Source organism: Salmo salar, chromosome 16, assembly GCF_965601325.2.
Source record: "Salmo salar chromosome 16, fSalSal1, whole genome shotgun sequence".
Classification (NCBI taxonomy): domain Eukaryota; kingdom Metazoa; phylum Chordata; class Actinopteri; order Salmoniformes; family Salmonidae; genus Salmo; species Salmo salar.
In genome coordinates, this window is record NC_138306.1 from 68,023,203 (window position 1) to 68,043,368 (window position 20,166).

A 20,166-nucleotide genomic window follows, 5' to 3' on the forward strand; every position below is an offset into this window, starting at 1 on the left:
CTCTATCCCTCCTCTCTCTCGTTTTATTTTCTTCTGATGACAGGATGCCAAGATACTCATTCAAATTCCTGTCTTTACGATCTTCTGGCACGAGAACAAGGCGAAAGTCACTTGGTACTTGTGAACAAACCTTTAAAAACAGGCATGGACACACAGTGCACTGCTATGGCCTCTGTGAGTTCTAAAGTATGCCCTGTGGGTTGTAGAATGCACCGATCTCCACCATGATGGATGGGGTTACTTAGAATACATTGCATTTGATTTCAAATGTTCTGCACTGTAAACTACGGATGCTCTAATTGCCTAAGGTAGACCTATTGACAGCTCTCTAAATGTCTTTGTCCATGCAAGTTATCCATCTCTCCACTAGATGTCATTATTTTATATGAAATGACCATATTCAGCCTTGCTAGTGGACTATTGGTTAAATATATTAATTGGTTAATATATTGGTTAATATATTTTTTAAAGAATGAGGTATGAAGGTAGCCTAGTGGGAGCCTACCCTTGGGGTTAGAGCGTTCGGCCAGTAACCGAAAGGTTGCTGGATCGAATCCCCGAGCTGACAAGGTAAAAAAATTAAAAAAAATAAAAGCTCTCGTTCTGCACCTGAACAAGGCAGTTAACCCACTGTTCACCGCTAGGTCGTCATTGTAAATAAGAATTTGTTCTTAACTTACTTGCCTAGTTAAATAAAGTGACAGACCGTAGGCCTACCTTTATGCTTGTTTTGGAACACAGACAATTTTAGACTGGAACTAGTCTGAATGGTTAGAAAGGAAAAGTTCTGTGCTGTCTGCAGCAATCACGGCAATTACTGGAAGAGGGCCTTCCAAAATGTGTCAATGACCACCAGGCCTGTACACAATAAATACAGTTCTGCCATGTAAATAAAACATGTCAATGGTCTAAGAAGCAATGGACATCATACAATTTGAGTTAGAATCAATTCTAGAAATTACATAAGCCTATATTCTCCAAATGTCCAATATCGTTAGTTCGATTGATTAATAACCGCTCAACAAAACACATAATCCAAACGCAGGTGCTCTAGAGAATTGGGCAAGACAACATGCCGTGGATGAATATGATTGTCCAAATGAATACATTATTAATAAATTATAGTAAGACTAAATACCTATGGCATACATTAGGGTAATTATCTTGTTATGGCAGATTTTGTTTCTTGGCTCCAATATTCCAAATAGGCATTAATGATCATATTTGTTATAATTTATGTAATTAATTGAATGAATCGTTAAATAGGGCTACACACGTTTCAGTGTCTGCACTTCGAGGTAATAAGAATGGCTGGAATTCGGGTGGTAAGGACGTTGGTTGTTTACTGTTGAGGATAAATGAATTGCATACATTTCAGCTTACAAAATGACTCAAGTTTATTCATTTATCTAAATGTAATGTTATTATTATGCAATTATTTTCGTATTTTTAAGTCCTATCTACACATAAAATATCCTACATATACAAACTAGTATAATATGTTTTAAATATATAAATATAAGTATATTTAAAACATGTCTATTTTAATTGGCTGAGACACTAACACCTTTTGGGGAGCTTGGATGCAGGTCAAACTCCTAATATTAAACAATGGTGAAACTTTACACAACTTTTCCCTAAACCTTGAGCCTTAGTTGGTTTGGCTAGCCCGGCCCATCTGGTACAGCAAATGGAAATACTCACCAGAGAGCTAGCGAGGAGTGAGAGAAGAGAGAGAAGGGGGAGAGAGAGAATGAGAGGGACCAGATTGAAAACATATCAGCCTGGCGTCTCAATACCACATTTCTGACGAAGAACGAACCACCCTCAAACCTTTTAGACCTCTTTAGGCTACAAAGTTCGATATCGTGCAATGTTTTCTTAGTAAGGGAGGATCGATTTCAAAAACTTGTTTCGTTTATTCTCGGTGATGGATTGTAAAAAGTTGAGTCGACACACATAAACTCTTACGGTGAACTTTATGAGAAGTTGGGAAGAGGATTGTAGTTAGTCTTGATCGTGTTTAGGCTACTAGAATATAATTTATGGATTTCATTCTTGCATTGGAAGGAGTTTGTTACTTCTTGCTTTTTGACCGAGAAAGTTTGACCTAACGGTAATCTTCGATCGCGTTGCTGAAACTTGTACAAGTAGTGGGCAAACAGAACCGAGGGAGACGCACCGGGTCAGACCATACCGACCCGACCACAGGCATCACCACTGAGGTAGGTGGACTGGACATGCATGTGATGATGAACTCTGGAAATCATATTTCTTATTAATTATTAGAATATTATTCTTATTATAAATAGGCTAGTCAATAATTTGAAATATTCATTTTGGGGCAAATTTGAAATTGTTACTTTGAATTGCCTAAAAGGGTATTTTAACGTAACCTATTAAAATAGCGTTTTCTGTGGAACGTTGACCATACAGAATAAATAAAAACTATGAATATTGTGAACATGAATCATATAGATATAGACAAAACTGCCCATTCGGAATTACTGGAAACGTCTCCACTTTCAACTTAACTGACTTGACATTGGAATGTCACAAATTCCGCGCTGCAACTTTATCTATTTGTCAGTAGATGCGCTCAAAACTGTGCAAGAGACATCATAGCCCTATTGTTGCTTAGCGAGAATCCTTAGTTGCTACATACATTTTTTTACTTAAAAAATGTATGATATACCAATAGATTTTTGAAGAATATAAGTTTAGTTCAACTGTCGTACCCCGTCATAACTCCAAATATAAGCTTGTTTTAGTATAATATTTAGTCCCTATATTTGTAAACAATGTAAATGTAAACAAACGCTGTAAAACCTCAGAACATGGTTCAAACTCTAATTTTGATATCATGGATGGTCAGTCCTTGCATCCATAGCTATGTATATGAATTTGAGCGTGGTTACATTTCTCCAGGCCCATCCCTCAGCTTTTTACCAAAACAGAGTCTGGATGTTCGCTTTGTTATTGTTTCAATTAAGGATTCCAGCTTTAACTTGAGCTTTCGTGAGTTTAGCCTACTTGAATGAAAGATACCCTTCCTAAATACCCTGAATCTGAAAGGTATCCAACTAGCAGAAAATGTGTGTGTTTACTACTGAGAGTCATTAGCAGTCACACTCAATGCAGAAAATCTACATTGCTGTGCATTTCAATATTCATTGTTAATGTTTCCCTGGTGTGTTATTAATGTGTGAATAAATTACAATCAAAAACATGAAACAACATTTGAATATGCATTTGCTAATAGTCTTGTTTTTATTTGAGAGAAAATAAGCTAGGGGTGGTTGTTAATAGAGATAAGCATTATAATCAAAATGTACGAAGATTAGTAATATTAAAAAAGGTTGTAAATAAATCAATACCTTCCTCTAATATGTAACCACTCTCTGTTTCCAAACGGAGTTGGTTCTGGCCTGGGACGTGTGTTTTTATGTGAATGTCCTGTTGGTTGGTTTAGTTCATTTGCATTAGAAAAACGTTTTAGTGCATTTGCTATTGTGCAGAATGAAGAGTTCCAGCAGTCAGGCAGCGAAGAGTTGAAAAGATTTAAAGAAATGATGGGCCTTTCACATTATTCAAAGGGGACTGAGGCTTGGGGCTGCGGTCATCAACCTACCCCCACTTTCATCTCAGCCTCTCAAATGGCATCCTATCCAGCCCAGATCAAAAGCAGTGCACTAGATAGGGAATATGGTGTCATTTGGGACGTAGACACTCACCAAGCAGAGCCATTCTGCAGCCGTTTTCACACCGCTGGCCCACTCCACGAATGCCTTTATTGATTTTGCTGGCTTTTCTCTTCTCCAGAGAACACAGACAAAAAGAGAGGGACTTCCTGGTTTCTTAAGTGTTTGAAAAAGTGGAATAGAAGTTGAGTCTAGTATTCAGGAGAGAGAGAGGAGCAGGGGAGATGCCTGAATGAAAAGTGAGTCAAACTCCCCACTGAGAGGATTGAAAAGTATCTTATCCCCCATAAACAAGAACACAGCACCAATTAAACTATCTGGCCTAGGAAGTCATTCAGGCAGGTGAAGGGAAATGCCACTGGCTAAACACTAGAAATAACATGTTGGTTAAGGCTTAAACCGTTGGCATTAACATGTAGTGAAACAAGCTTTCGAATTGGATGCTACCTTATTCTTATTTCTGCCTGTTTGAAAAGATGAGAAATTACTGTGAGATACCTACAGTATACACGGTTATCGTTAATTTTATTCAAATGTTAAATGTTATCTGATGTCCAACTGTTAAGAAGTGGGAATTTACAATCAAACTACACTAAATCACATCACATGACTAACCCCTTCCCTTCCCTCTCTCAAATCAAATCAAATCAAATGTTATTTGTCACATGCTTTGTAAACAACAGGTGTAGACTAACAATGCTTACTTACTCTCCCCCCCCCTCTCTCTCTCTCTCTCTCTCTCTCTCTCTCTATCTATCTATCTATCTCAGAGGTTCCTTTCTTCCCACACAGCAAAGAGTAGTAATTGCTGCCATACCCTCCATAAAACTAATATTTTGGTTTGTTCACAGAGGCCCCTGACCACAGCAGTCTGCCCTGGAGGCTGTGTGTATGTGTGTGTGTGCATGTGCGCTATGGCTCTATCAACAAAGGCAGCATTAACTGTCTCTGTCCTAAGGGGACAACACTAGAACCACTAAAAAACACTGGCTCACCTCACATATTTCTTATGGCATAGTCCTTATGGATTACATCATGTGAAGTGAGTCGATTTTGTCAGGTTGTGTAAACTATGCTTTCCTCTGATTCAGAGGAAAAACTCTGACCGCAAAGTTTGAAACTGTCAGTTTTAATGCCATGAATTTTCACCTTCGTCTAAATGGTATTATACAGTTATCCAGCTTGGCTGTTTCTACAGCTTTGGCTCAGACAAAGGCGTGAACCTTGTTGTACTATTCCTCTCAACACCACATCACATCTGCCTCAGGTCAAACCAATTGCTATCTTTGGAGGGAATTTGAATATGAATCAAACTTTGTTTAATTCCATTGTTTAACTTAGCCTCCATCAACTATTTATCTGCTCGTTACACTGCCTTGTCTAATATAAGTTTTGTTTAATTTGCAAAAATGTTAACGAAAAAGAGGCCAATATCCCAGCCAGCACATAACATTCTGAGAACCATATGTTTGTTAGATTTTTTTGAGAGTGTGGTTGTCCTATGGTTATTTTGCATACAACCTTCCCACAACTTTCTGGGAATGGTGCAGGGTACCCAGCTAGTGCATAACATTCATGTTTCTTAGGTGTGAATTTCAGTACTTCAGCATAACTTTTCTTACACGTTTCCTTACGGTTCTATTTAAGTAATGTTCTCAAATTGTTCCGAGAACGTTCCTCTGTGGCAATTTTAGTAATTCAGCATAACATTTTCTATAGGCTTCGTCATGGTTCTATTTAAAGTCATGGTCTCAGAACATTTAGAAAACGTTCCATTAAAACCACAAGAAATAATTAGTATCATTCAAAGAACATTCTAAGAATATTATTTAAAAACATACTTTCCGTTCTCAGCGTAAACAAATCTCTCTATCCTCTATCTTGTTAAATGTGTTCAGGAGTGTTGGCCACGCCCACTAATTGGCCACACTTGATCTTATAAGTGCTTGTTTCCTTTGAAATGAGGTCTGTTTGAATAGACAAAAATGACCAGCTCTGTATGAGTTAAAAAAAACACATGGCATGCTAGCTGAAGATTATAGGTTCAAATCTCCCTGAAACCGTTCCACAATAAAAAATACATGTGTTTGCATGATTAATACCTAAGCAAATTAACAGTTTTGAGCTCCGACAGAAATTAACTCAAGTTAGCAGTATTTTTAAGTCTTATTGAAATATGTTCTAAGAACGTTAAATGATTATCTTCAAATAACCAACAATATTCGTTCTCAGAACATGAATAAAACCTCCCAGGAAAACTTTCAGGGAACCACAGTAAAACGTTCTAAGAACTTCCCTGCAACCTAAAAATTTACTTTCCCAGAACAGGCCAAATTTTCACTTCTGTTCTCAGACTGTTCTCACTTCTGTTCTCAGACTTTTACCAGTCAGGAAACTTATGGCTTCATTCCCAGAATCAATGGAAAACCAAAAACATACGTTCCCACAACTTCCAAGGAATCAAATGTGCTAGCTGGGATGTATCTGCATTATAAGACCATCTTAATAACATATAAACATTTTAGCTTTTAAGAGTTTCAGCTCAACCACTGTGGATATCTACAGGTCATATTTATTTAATTTCTTTAGATCAAACAAACAGTGAGTTGTGTTTTCTCTCTCAACTCCAGAATCAGTTTGGTCTCACAGCTAGACTGCCCCTATTATCTTCTCTCTCTCTCTCTCTCTCTATCGCTCTCTGTCTCTCTCTATCGCTCTCTCAATTTCAATTCAATTCAATTTGCTTTATTGGCATGACGTAACAATGTACATATTGCCAAAGCTTACCTTGGATATTTACAATATGAAAATAATAAGAATCAAAATTATCAACGGGACAACAGTAACAACAATAACCAAGGGTCAAAATAACCATACATTCAACAATAACAATAAGCATACAGTAGAGGACATGTGCAGGTTGATTGGTCTGTCAGACACTGTCCCTCATCTTATGGCAGGCAGCAATGTAGTGCGCTGCCAACCCACAGCTCTCTGCGTCCTCCCCCAACAGGACGGGTAGCCTATCCTCATCAGAGAGGTCTTTGAAACCTTGAATAAGGGTTTCAAATTTGGGGAAATGACACTCTCTAATTGTTTTATATTTTTGACATTTTGTCAGGAAATGCAGCTCTGTCTCAGGTTCTGCTGTTGTGCAGTGGTTGCACAGCCTTTCCTCTACAGGGATCCAGATTTTCCTGTCTACCCTTCTCAATGGCAAGGCTGGGCTCACTGAGCCTCTCTCTCTCCGTATATATATATATATATATATATATATATATATATATATATATATATATATATATATATTATATATTTCTCTTACTCTATTTCTCTCTTTCTCTCTCTTTCTTTCTTTCTTTCTTTCTTTCTTTCTCTTTCTCTTACTTTATTTCTTTCTCTCTCGCTCTCTCTCACACATATCTTTGTTTTTGCAAATCTAGATTCTAATTGTTATTAATCAATCCCAACCAGTTGTGCCCCTCATACTAAGATACTATATCATATGCAGAAAATCTGTTTTAACATAAATGCAATTATACATGATGAAAACAGAGCTCCGTTTCATGCAATGGCATCACAGATTACACACACACATAACAAGACATTACACACAGACCAAGAGACATCACACGCACGCACGCACGCACACACACACACGAGAAATCAAAGGTCCGGACCAGAGGGCCACAGGGGACATGGGCCTCTCTCCTCCTCTGCTCCTCGTCCTCAGTACTGTTTTTAATGTAGTGTGACTCTTAGTTCCCATGGCTCTGCTTTGATTCACCAGTTAATTCATTCCTGAAGGGACGCTATAACCCTGATGATCTCTTCTGACTCCTTTTGACAGCAACAGGGAGTGTGTGTGTGTGTGTGTGTGTGTGTGTGTGTGTGTGTGTGTGTGTGTGTGTGTGTGTGTGTGTGTGTGTGTGTGTGTGTGTGTGAGAGAGATATCAGTAATCAAAATGTCCTCGTGCAGTGAAAAGAAGTAAGCAGAATCAACAACATCAGCCATTTCAAATGCAGCCTAAAACCAGTGACTGGTGCCAGGGAGTCAGTGGAATTTGAATGGTGTCAGAGGGTAAGGGGTAGTTTTGATTTAGCATAAAGAAATGCATTCATGATTTGGCCATGGCAAGGGAAGAAACTTGAGATGTGATAACTTATTTGTCAGCGCTGAATAGCTTCAAAGCAGGCAACCCAAATCCTGCCTGTAGGGGTTCTGTATTAGATCAGGGCGACAAGTGATGAAATTGGAAAAGAGCTGAAACCTTGCCAAGCCACAGACTCCTTACTGACAGACTAGAGAACCCAGGACAGGGCTTGTCTTACATGTGGTGTACACCCAGCCCATGTGTTATCCCTTAGCAATCAATCCCCTTTACCGTCTTCTCCCCACAAGGCAGCACACTCAGCTCCCAGCTCCTACAATCAGGCGCAGGGTCAGGACCTGGTTGGGGCTCTCCGTGGGCCCTCTGAGGCCTCGCTCCTCCCTGTAGAAGGCAAGGACTGCATCCTAAAGGGGCGCCCTATTCCCTATTTACTACTTTTGACCAGGGCCCATAGGGTAGCGCACTATATAGGGAGTAGGGTCTCACTTTGGACGCAGCCAAGGACTGTCAGAGGCAGTAGCAGTCTTCATCCTGTGGGCCCTCATGCCTTCACACTGAGCACCAGAGCCTCGCTGGGGTCACTGGGCCTTCCACTGTGTCAGTAGCCTTTAGTACTGCATGGATTTTAAGGTGAGCTGTGTGTGTTTCACTCTGTTATGCCGCTGTTTGGCAGCTGTGGCTGGTGGACTGGAGTGTGGTTACAGCCATGGCTTAAGGGTGTTTGAAGAGATCCCTCTGGCTGTGGTGTTTCCCTGTCATGGCGACAACTTCCTCTGAGCGGGAGCTTACTGGTTGGTTAAGAGGTTAATGTTGTGCTACATGGAGAGATCAGAGCGTTGCTGATCAGGGTGACGTCTTGGTGATGAACAGTTACTCACCTTTTTAGAGCCTCAGCTGCCAACAGCAGAGACGACGGAAGGAGTCCAAACTGTGGCTGTAAAACATGAGGTGTGTAACACAGTTTAACACACCATCTGGCCTCTGGATGAACAGACATAGTGGTGATACCAAGCGCTTAATCAATGCCCACATGCCACTTCACTGTTGCTCAGGGATATGAAGGCCCAGGGCGTAACCCTCGTTGCTCTGGGCAATACACATAGCCGAGCGAGCCCTGTTTGCTACTGTGAATCTGTGTTTAGAGACGAGCGCCTCCTCCTCTTTGCCTGAAGAGGCCTATCTCTCTAGCAGACGAGAGAGGAGCAGTCATTTTTGGGATGAGTCACGGTGACAGGCTAAATCCTCTAGTAGGTGATTTCTCCTCTGAAGTGGAGTTGGAGCCGTAAGCTCATCGTCTGTACGGCATTGCCAGGACCTGAAGAGATCACCCACAGGATACTGCACTTACAGGCAGGGGATGGGTTCTTATCCACGGGGCTCCTCTCTTCGTCTCGCCTCCTCTCTGCTTCGTCTGTCCACAACAAGCCAACCAACCAATCTCCTCTGATCCGAGAGAGAGAGAGAGAGAGAGAGAGAGAGAGAGAGAGAGAGAGAGAGAGAGAGAGAGAGAGAGAGAGAGAGAGAGAGAGAGAGAGAGAGAGAGAGAGAGAGAGAGAGAGAGAGAGAGAGAGAGAGAGAGAGAGAGAGAGAGAGGAGAGAGAGAGAGAGAGAGAGAGAGAAGCATCACTGCCCCTCAGGACCACTCAGTCTCAGCCATTCTCTGCATGATGACTGTGACTTTTAGGATTCTTAACTAAATCATGCTTCGTTTCTCTATTGTTTCACTTCACCAATTGAAGTGAAATAATCATGATATGTATCGTGTGATAGTGAATAGCGGTGATTCAGTGTGGATTCCCAGGCTCCGGTCTGCTCTTATGCGGTAGCGGTGCGTGGGTAAAGTCACCGGGGAAGCCAAGCCAGTGAAAAAAGCCAAATTACAACCTGCTGTATGTGTTGTGATAATAGTGTTGTTTGCTCTATAACCTGTTAGTTCATATGCCTTGACACTGTGATATATAGGCCTAAGGCTGAGACAATAAGAAGACACAGTGGCTGTCACGATTGTCGTAAGGAGTGGACCAAAACGCAGCGGGAAAATGTATACTCATCTTCTTTTTTTATTTGAAGAAGGAAAAACAAAATAAACACGTATACAAAACAAACGACTCCAAACAGTCCCGTCAGGTGCAACAAACACTAAACCAGGAAATAACTACCCACAAACCCCCATAGAACAAACACCCCTATAAATAGGACCTTCAATCAGAGGCAACGAGAAGCAGCTGCCTCCAATTGAAGGTCAACCCAATAAACACCACATAGAAATAGACCAACTAGAAATAACATAGAAATACACTAACATAGAACATAACCCAAACAACCCCGAAACACCCTAAACAAACACCCCCTGCCACGCCCTGACCAAATTACAATAACAAACAGCCCCTTTACTGGTCAGGACGTGACAGTGGCAGAATAAATTCAACCACACCTTTGTTTCATCACATAACCGGAGAGCAACCTCTTTTCGGTGAAGTCCACAAAGCATATTGCATGTAACAAACAGTTAGATGACCTACAGCATGGTCAAGCAAGCTCATGTTTTTGGCATTTTCGGACTCCTAAACAACTATTGATTTAAAACCACGTAAAGTTACCGCAAGTTGCAAAGAAAACATGAGCTGCCGCCACTATTCCAGCACCATTTCAACTTCAATATTTCGACACCATCAAATCACCTATGCTTAGTCTAATACAGTGACATCTAAAATATACCAAAACCTATTTAGTCCAATCAACGTAAGCTAAATATGATGTGGCTGTCCATGGTTCTGATTTGTGTGTGTGTGTGTGTGTGTGTGTGTGTGTGTGTGTGTGTGTGTGTGTGTGTGTGTGTGTGTGTGTGTGTGGTGTGTGTGTGTGTGTGTGTGTGTGTGTGTGTGCAAATAGAAAAAACATGTTGACTCACCCTACTTGTAGAGAAATGCCAATACCATCTTCATGTTGACGGAACGATCTATGACTCTACCATACAGTAGACACATTTATTTTTTGTTGTCCTAGGCTACCTGGCTAAAATGCTTGCTCGCTAGCCTAACTCCCTTTTTATGGGCAGTGTTAGCTAGTTAACATTAGCCTTCTACATCTAGCTACATATTGCACTTCCATCCTCTCAGGCCAGGGGCACAATGTATGAATTTATGGTTGAATCAGAATCAATGTTATAATCATTGGCCAGTATGGAGAATTAAGTAAAACCATAAGTCTAAATCCCTATCTCCATCCATGGCTAATTTAGAAAGGGACAATTTTAGTTAGCTAGCTAGCCACCGGACAACAACACAACGAGATGCAACAATTCAAGTTGATTCTGTCAATGACGTATGCTCTCGATGTGATTGGAGTGAAGCCAAATCCAAACTGGCTTCCCTTGCCACTTTTTTGGGGGTTTCGCCAGGACCATTCACGTTTGAGCTCTCTCAAATTAGCTCAACGCTGGTTGGCTATTATTATTACATTTCTTTTATCAAGGGAGGCCAAATGCTCGCTGGCTTCCCTTGAATTATACGCTACGGGCGGCAACAATGTCCTACTCTTTTTGACCAGCCAGCATCAGATAGATGGCCTACACATACAGAGACAGAGGGGCGCTGTTTCGCTCAATCGGATGCTTTCTCCGGTGAGATTACATTCAGCCTCTTGCAAATTGAAGGAATATTATGAAACACGGAGAGACGAAAGAAACATTATTTTATGGGGTTTTTCTAAATTCTTTCATGGTAAATGTTTTGGGGATGCTTGGCTTCCCTTGGCATCCATGAATACACGCCACTGCTCTTGTGTCTGTGGTAGCCCTTGTTGTAATAAAATGTTTCTAGGCTAGAGACTCATCCAGTGACTAATACACTCCTCTGAGTGTGTTCTCAGAAGATCCTTGGTGGGCCTTTTGAGAGGGAAATGATTCACCTATTCAAATTGTTTGGTCTCCATTGTTAGGCACAACAACCCTGTTTAACTTGAACATTTTCTGCATGTAGTCTATGTTGCAAACATACAGTACTCCAAATAATAAAGAATCTTCGTATTCAAACGCCACCAGAAGTGATCTCCCTACTTGTGCTAATATTCATAAACAGTATGTGGGCTGCTTTTACGAGATTACAATTTTTCAGAAGAGGGTACACGTAACCATAAATTCAAGAAAGTGCCCGAGTCCCGTGCTTCACTCCCTTCAGAGAGAGGCTCAGTAGTGGGCCTGACTCTGCTCTGTGATTTTACTGCACTACTGTGACCTTTCAGTGTTCAGTCACAGTCATTTGTTTGGCTGACAGCTCGCGGTGTAATAACTAAGCGTGGTGATGGTTTGTGGGAAGCTGTAAGTAATACTCTGTGATGTGCCAAACTGCACTCTGCTCTGGTAAAGCAGGAAACCAGCACCTGGAATGCAGAGACATTCATTTTTCAAGACACTGGGAATACCCTTTTCTCTCACGGCAGGCCATTTTGAATCCTAGGTTTTATTCTGGGTTTCTCACAAGAAAAATACATGTATGTCAGAGTAACTCAGAACTACAGTTAATACACCCAGAAATTTTTGTTGCTCATAATTAACCATATGATACAATAGTTTTTGTCCAAGACTCTTTTTCATACAGCTATGTCTAACGGTCTAACTATCATGGCTAATGTTTAGTTCATATCTGCTCTTGGAATTAAGAGCTTGTTAGTGAAAAGAGGATTCGAATAACAAGAGGAAAGTCTCCATTGGTTTAGCTATGAGGGTTGAAGCTGTGTTTTGCCTACTTGAGTTTGCACACAGGAAGTGGACTGTACAGTGGGCTAACTAGATAACTGTACTCAATCACTTCTCAGTCTCTTAGGGATGAGGAACATCTTTCCATTCCTATCTTATTCAGACAGTTTCCCGATTATTATACTGCAATGACTCATAACTACCGAGGCCATGTTAAATATACAGTTGAAGTCTGAAGTTTACATACACTTAGGTGAGTCATTAAAACTCGTTTTTCAACCACTCCACAAATTTCTTGTTAACAAACTATAGTTTTGGCAAGTCGGTTAGGACATCTACTTTGTGCATGACACAAGTAATTTTTCCAATAATTGTTTACAGACAGATTATTTCACTTATAATTCACAGTATCACAATTCCAGTGGGTCAGAAGTTTACATACACTAAGTTGACTGTGCCTTTAAACATCTTGGAAAATTCCAGAAAATGATGTCATAGCTTTAGAAGCTTCTGATAGGCTAATTGACATAATTTGAGTCAATTGGAGGTGTACCTGTGCATGTATTTCAAGGCCTATCTTCAAACTCAGTGCCTCATTGCTTGACATCATGGGGAAATCAAAAGAAATCAGCCAAGACCTCAGAAAGAAGTTGGAGACCTCCACAAGACTGGTTCATCCTTGGGAGCAAATTTGCAAATGCCTGAAGGTACCAAGTTCATCTGTACAAACAATAGTACGCAAGTATGAACACCATCGGACCACACAGCCGTCATACCGCTCAGGAAGGAGACACGTTCTGTCTCCTAGAGATTAATGTACTTTGGTGCGAAAAGTGCAAATCAATCCCAGAACAACAGCAAAGGACCTTGTAAAGATGTTGGAGGAAACAGGTACAAAAGTATCTATATCCACAGTAAAATGAGTCCTATATCGACATAACCTGAAAGGCCGCTCAGCAAGGAAGGAGCCACTGTTCCAAAACCGCCATAAAAAAGCCAGACTACGGTTTGCAACTGCACATGGGGACAAAGATCGTACTTTTTGGAGAAATGTCCTCTGGTCTGATGAAACTAATATAGAACTGTTTGGTCATAATGACCATCGTTATGTTTGGAGGAAAAAGGGGGATGCTTGCAAGCCGAAGAACACCATCCCAACTGTGAAGCACGGGGGTGGCAGCATCATGTTGTGGGGGTGCTTTGCTGCAGGAGGGACTGGTGCACTTCACAAAATAGATGGCATTGTGAGGAAGGAAAATTATGTGAATATATTGAAGCAACATCTCAAGACATCAGTCAGGAAGTTAAAGCTTGGTCGCAAATGGGTCTTCCAAATGACCCCAAGCATACTTCCAAAGTTGAGACAAAATGGCTTAAGGACAACAAAGTCAAGGTATTGGAGTCACCATCACAAAGCCCTGACCTCAATCCCATAGAAAATTTCTGGGCAGAACTGAAAAAGCATGTGCGAGCAAGGAGGCCTACAAACCTGACTCAGTTACACCAGCTCTGTCAGGAGGAATGGGACAAAATTCACCCAACTTATTGTGGGAAGCTTGTGGAAGGCTACCCGAAACGTTTGACCCAAGTGAAACAATTTAAAGGCAATGCTACCAAATACTAATTGAGTGCATGTAAACTTCTGGCCCACTGGGAATGTGATGAAAGAAGTAAAAGCTGAAATAAATCATTCTCTCTACTATTATTCTGACATTTCACATTCTTAAAATAAAGTGGTTGTCACGACTTCCGCCGAAGTCGGTCCCTCTCCTTGTTCGGGCGGCGTTCGGAGGTCGACGTCACCGGTCTTCTAGCCATCGCCGATCCACCTTTCATTTTCCATTTGTTTTTCCGCACACCTGGTTCACATTCCCTCATCTGGCTAAATGTATATTACCCTCTGTTCCCCCCATGTCTGTGTGTGGAATTGTTTGTTTGTTATGTGTGGAATTGCGTGTTTGACCCGTGTGTTTTGTTTATTGTACCGTTTGTGTACTTTGGGGGTTATCGCTGTTTTCCTTGGGCATGAATAAAGTGCGCCTGTTATCACTCATCTCTGCTCTCCTGCACCTGACTTACCTTCAACCAGTTGCGTACATTGTGACAGTGGTGATCCAAACTGACCTAAGAAAGGGAACTTTTACTAGGATTAAATGTCAGGAATTGTGAAAAACTGAGTTTATATGTATTTGGCTAAGGTGTATGTAAACTTCCGACTTTAACTGTACGATAGTTGAAGAGTAAGAACAGAATAGAGCTCATTAAATCTTTACCTTTGTAGATCTAGCAGGGTGGGGTTTAGAGACACATGGGATATACAAAAATGCTTGAGCTTCTTCTTCTCTCAGCGCTCCTGAAAGGAAAGGAGAGCCGAACCGTATTGGAGGGAACTTCAGTTAAAGACCGAGGTGCTAAAACAAACAGGCATGGGTTTCAACACAAAGACAGAGGCTGAGTGAGAAAGTAGTTTGAGGAGTTGTTGTTCTTCTGTCATAAATAACCTTTTTGTTACGCTTTGCATTGTTAGATTTTCACGGTTAAATTGATCATTGTGTGTCGTTTTTAAAGGTAATGACGGTTAACAATAGGAGGTAGAGGTTCATTATTCCTCACAGCTGCGTATCTAAATCTACTGCTGGGTTTATTATCATGGTAATTACCATCTCCTAGCTACTAAAATAATACTAGTCTATTCCCTCACATTTATTTATTTAGCTTTTCAACTTTAATAAAGGAATGGTTTATTGTTTCTACCATCAACAGATTTAACCATGACTCTCAGAGATAAGACATTCATATCTTGACACAAAGGCACACACAAAAACACACTCAGGAACACGAATGCACGCGCACACACATGCACAAACACACACACTTGGCATGAACTGAACTTTTTGTGCCATTCTTGAGAACCCATTTTGTTTTCACAGACTGAGTCACAAACAGTTAACAGGGTGAAACAGTTAAACAGGCTGGACAGACAGTGAGTTTGTAGGTCTACATTGTTAAAACACCGTTTACTGCCCCTTGAACAAGCTGGGAGGGTTGGCAGGAGGTAAAGGCCTGATGGACAGCTTTGTCTACTGTCTTTACTGCTGTGGTTTCTCTTTGAGACAGTCTTGCAAGTGTGGGGGGGGGCCAGGGGCCCTTTTTCTCCACCGACGCTGCTTTGTGGGGAGGGTGGTAAATGTGGCAGATGAGAGCACTAGTGTAGTGTCATTCATTCATGCCCCAGTCAGCCAGTCCTTTGGTGTATTTTGGTTTTCATTAGTAAACATCAGTCAGGCAAGAGTTTTTAGCTGCTCAATCCCCCTTCTGGTCATTCATTACACCCTAGTAATAATATGTGCCATTCACACATTTAGGTGAGGTTGGGATTAGTGTCACGGAGTGGTGAAAGCCTTTTAACTACCGGTGGATCTTATTGACATGCCCTTCTCATCAGTGTCATGGAACGGGGGGGGGAGGAGAGGAGAGGAGAGGAGAGGAGAGGAGAGGAGAGGAGAGGAGAGGAGAGGAGAGGAGGAGGAGAGGAGAGGAGAGGAGAGGAGAGAACTTGAGGGGAGAGGGGAGGAAAGGAGTCAAGGAGAGGAGAGGAGAGAACAAGAGGAGTCGAGGAGAGGAGAGAACAAGAGGAGTTGAGGAGAGGGGAGGAGAGGACAGGAGTGGAGAGGAGAGGTCCCTGGTGACCAACAGGAGAGATCAAGCGTGCCCCTGGTCATTTGTTTACCTTGGTTTCCATCTGTCAGTGTGGTGTCTGACACCTGTAGCGTCCCATAGCCCTGGCTCTTCTGTCTCCTCTGTCTCCCGTCCGTCCGGCCAGTCTCCGCTGGGGGAAGACACGACCATGTGTCGCAGCACTTCAGAGGAGCAACAGTTTACCGCTCCTCCTCCCCCATCTCCACATACCCCCCACATACCCCACACATACCTCCCACATACCCCACTTACACGTAGTCTTGGCAGGAGTCTTATTAATAAGACAGCCATTACGACCTAGATACACCACTGAGCTGAGCCCAGCCTGCAGTGTGCAAATCTGACTGTCTCTCAAACAGCCATCAACGTGCTCGAACAGCCATCTAAACGAAGAACGACTTGGCAGGCAGCGCGCCGCTTGTTTACCTTTGTTGAACCTAGCCGCTTATCTTTGGTTGCAGTGCAAACATGTAGTGGTTTTGTCCTGAAAGAAATCTCATTTGAGTTGCTGCTTTCTTCCAGGGCCCCAGTGATTCATGCTACGGTTTGCTGTCTCCAAAGGGGGTTTAGCGTAACCTAGCCTGGCTGGCATCAAAGCTTATTTAACTGTGGATCTTTTTATCGGCACTATTTGAACTGATTGTTCAGCCTCGCTTGCTAAGAATAATACACCCTTATCTTCAAACGTGTTGCGGGAAAAACAGTGGATCTCTTCAGAGGATGTGGCCTACAGTATAATGTGGCCTACTGTATACAGATCATTGGCCTACAGTATAATGTGGCCTACTGTATACAGATCATTGGCCTACTGTATACAGATCATTGGCCTACTGTATACATGTCATATAATGATATGATAATGACAATGCCACCTCATGTCGTTTCCTTCAGAGCTTCTGATGTCCAGAATGGAGACCACTGCCCCCACGACCACAGAGAAGAAAGGCTCTGGTCTGGATGGAAACGGCTTCACTGACCTCCCAAAGAAACTCTCCCCTTCAGCTGTCACCAGAGGTACTGTACACTTTTCTTCAATGACTTTAAAGAAAGGGGGGAAAAAACCGTTTTAGTTTTACTGTAAGGATAATGGTCCGTCTCTATTCTTTTGTGCACCTCCACTCCAGGTTTGTTTGAGCACTTCTCCTGCTGATACAGGTTTTACTGTAAGGAAAAGGGTCCCTGCATCCCTTACTCCCTTTCATACTGTAAGACTGTCACACAAGCCAAGGTCTTACAGAGACCGATAGGGCCGGGGGAAGGAGGAGGTTTGAGAGAGAACATGCACATGAAATATACATATCAAAGATAAAACGCTGTCTTGGGAGAAGTTGCTCTGGGCTCTAATCGTCCCTGATAAGGCTCTTCCTGGAGCACCTGGAGCAGTCAGAGGTGACTTACAGTAGAGCTGATAGGAATCAGTAATGTAACGCTGCGGCCTGTTAAAGAGCATCATTAATACTGAACAGGTACTGTAGCATAGCAGTGTGTGTGTGTGTGTGTGTGTGTGTGTGTGTGGTGAGTGTGTGCATGTGTGTCTGTCACGGGGAGAAGTTCATAAAGACTAAAGACAGTGACATGGCTCGATTTGGGGGCATAATCTCTGATTAATGGTTCGTATAACTACATGGGGCTGGCCTGGGAAAGGTCAAATGGCTGTGTTTGTTGAAATTAATAAAAAGTAGCAGTGTACCTCTTTCATCGGGCGGTCGGGAGAGACAGAGAGAGAATGCATGTTTTAAAGATGTCAGTGAATGTGTGATGAAAGGCCAGTATAATGAGGTTGAAAGACCTTGTTCTTACCTCCAGAGTATCACACTGATAAATTACTAAAAATGTCTGGTAGAGCAGAATTGCAGTGGGCGACATGGCCCTTCCTTCAGAGATTGACAGAGATGCAGATTGACGGCTACCTTTGAAATGGTAATACAACTTCTTGTGATTTAGTGACATTTTTACTCTTTAATGAAGGGCTTGGTGGCCTGCCATGATAAAGAAATATCCATGAATTGTTTAAGGAAGAACAAAGATAAAAATAGGCCATTCATTTTTTTGGTCCCTAACGATTGACATCAGGCCCAATTCTTTTAGAACTTCTATAGACCTCAAGTTTGTTTTCATAGCCTTGTGGAGTTTGAAGAGCACGGCCCATTAGTCCAACAATAATTGAATGATTTTGTGTGAGAATATGGAAAGACAATTTGAGTTGACAAAGAGTTCAAATAGTAGGCGTCTATAAGGGCGATTCTGTGATGTCTTAAAACGTCTACTAGGAATTCTTGCTACAGAATCCAGTAGTTTTTCTCCTAATTTAATTCAGAGTGAATCCTAATTCTTTAACCTATCAGAAGGGCCAAAGCTAATTCGTTAATTAGACCAATTTCAAGATGTCACTGATATTAATACACATGTATGAGGACACTAATAACACGGATAGTTTTGTCTTTGAAATGACGTTCAAGACTAGTGTCAGACAGACAGAGAATGCATGTTTTAAAGATGTCAGAGAATGTGTTATGAAAGGCCAGTATAATGAGGTTGAAAGCCCTTGTGCTTAACCTCCAGAGTATCACACTGATAAATTACTAAAAATGGCTGGTAGAGCAAAGCTCCGTGGACAACATGGCCCTTCCTTTAGAGATTGACGGAGATGCAGGTTGACGGAGATGCAGGTTGACGGAGATGCAGGTTGACGGACGGAGATGCAGGTTGACGGACGGAGATGCAGGTTGACGGAGATGCAGGTTGACAGAGATGCAGGTTGACAGAGATGCAGGTTGACAGAGATGCAGGTTGACAGAAATGCAGGTTGACGGAGATGCAGGTTGACGGCTACTTTTGAAATGGTTATACTACTTGTGATTTAGTGACATTTGTATTATTTAATGAAGGGCTTGGTGGCCTGCCATTATTAAGAAATGAAAGATGAATTGTTTATTAGGCTAAATCAATCTAGGACGTATTTTACATACACTATAAATGGGACATGAATCAAGTGGGACTTTGTTTTCAACAACTTGTTTCATGTCGACATCTATATCGTTAATTCAATTATATTGACCTACCATTTTATTTCCAGTTAACTCACTCATTTTCTATTACTCTACAATTACTTATATCATATGACTGGCCATGAATAAGCATTTTTAATATGGAGCTTGGAATGTCTGAACAATGGTTCTTTTGGCGTGAAGGAATATGGTTCCAGACCTGAGCCTTCTGGCAATTAAGAAAACGTTTGATCGCCTACGAACCGAAAATCCTAATCTGTTAATGTGATCACCCTCTCTAATTTAATCTCAGTATGCCTTCCTCAATGGAGCCAATTCACACACGCTGAGGTCACATGTTGAAATACTCTCGGCCGCAGCGAGCGATAGAGAGGCCCTTCTGTTGGGCCAATCGTCTTCTGTGGATAAGCCCCCTCAGCCCCGTAGGAGAGAGTCTTTAAAGTAGGTTGATTTCCCTTTCAAAGGGGCCTGGAGAGAGGTAACAAGGCAGGCCCCCTGTGCCACCCCACCCTCTGTCTCCTCCCTGCCCTGCTATAACTATGCTTTCCCCTGGTCTGTAATAGCTCAGGTTCTGCTGGGTCTCTACCTGGTGCTGTGTTCCAGGCTTGTGTTGCTCTGTGTCCCCCCCCCCCCCCCCCCCCCCCGGCTGCGGATCTAAAGTGGAGCTGCGGTTTTAAACCTGCATCCATCGGCCTCTCTCTTCCCATAACTCCTTTACCCTATCACTATTAGAATAATGTCACCGTCCATATTTTAATCGTAATAACACCAGACACTCACACCCTCAGTCCAATAGAACCCGGTCTGGGTAGAACCAGCTGATAGAGTTACAGCTTCATAGGTCTAAAATCTGCCAGCACACCAAGACAGGGCAATTACTTATCTCAATAATATGCATTATTATTCCTGTTTGCCAGACACAGATAAGTGAATATGCAGTATGAAGCGCA

At 41.9% G+C, this 20,166-nt stretch overlaps 1 protein-coding gene across 2 annotated transcripts in view; it reads left to right on the forward strand.

The window, feature by feature from the left end:
* The first annotated feature begins 1,704 nt into the window (after positions 1–1,704).
* LOC106574262 (zinc finger protein GLI2) overlaps positions 1,705–20,166 on the forward strand; it is an 82,470-nt gene continuing 64,008 nt past the window's right edge. For both annotated transcript variants that reach the window (XM_014150041.3, XM_014150042.3), the window contains exons 1-2: positions 1,705–2,225; positions 17,100–17,222. In XM_014150041.3, the coding sequence (XP_014005516.3) occupies positions 17,108–17,222 (115 nt within the window). In that variant the 5' untranslated portion in view covers positions 1,705–2,225; positions 17,100–17,107. The remainder of the gene's footprint in view (positions 2,226–17,099; positions 17,223–20,166) is intronic.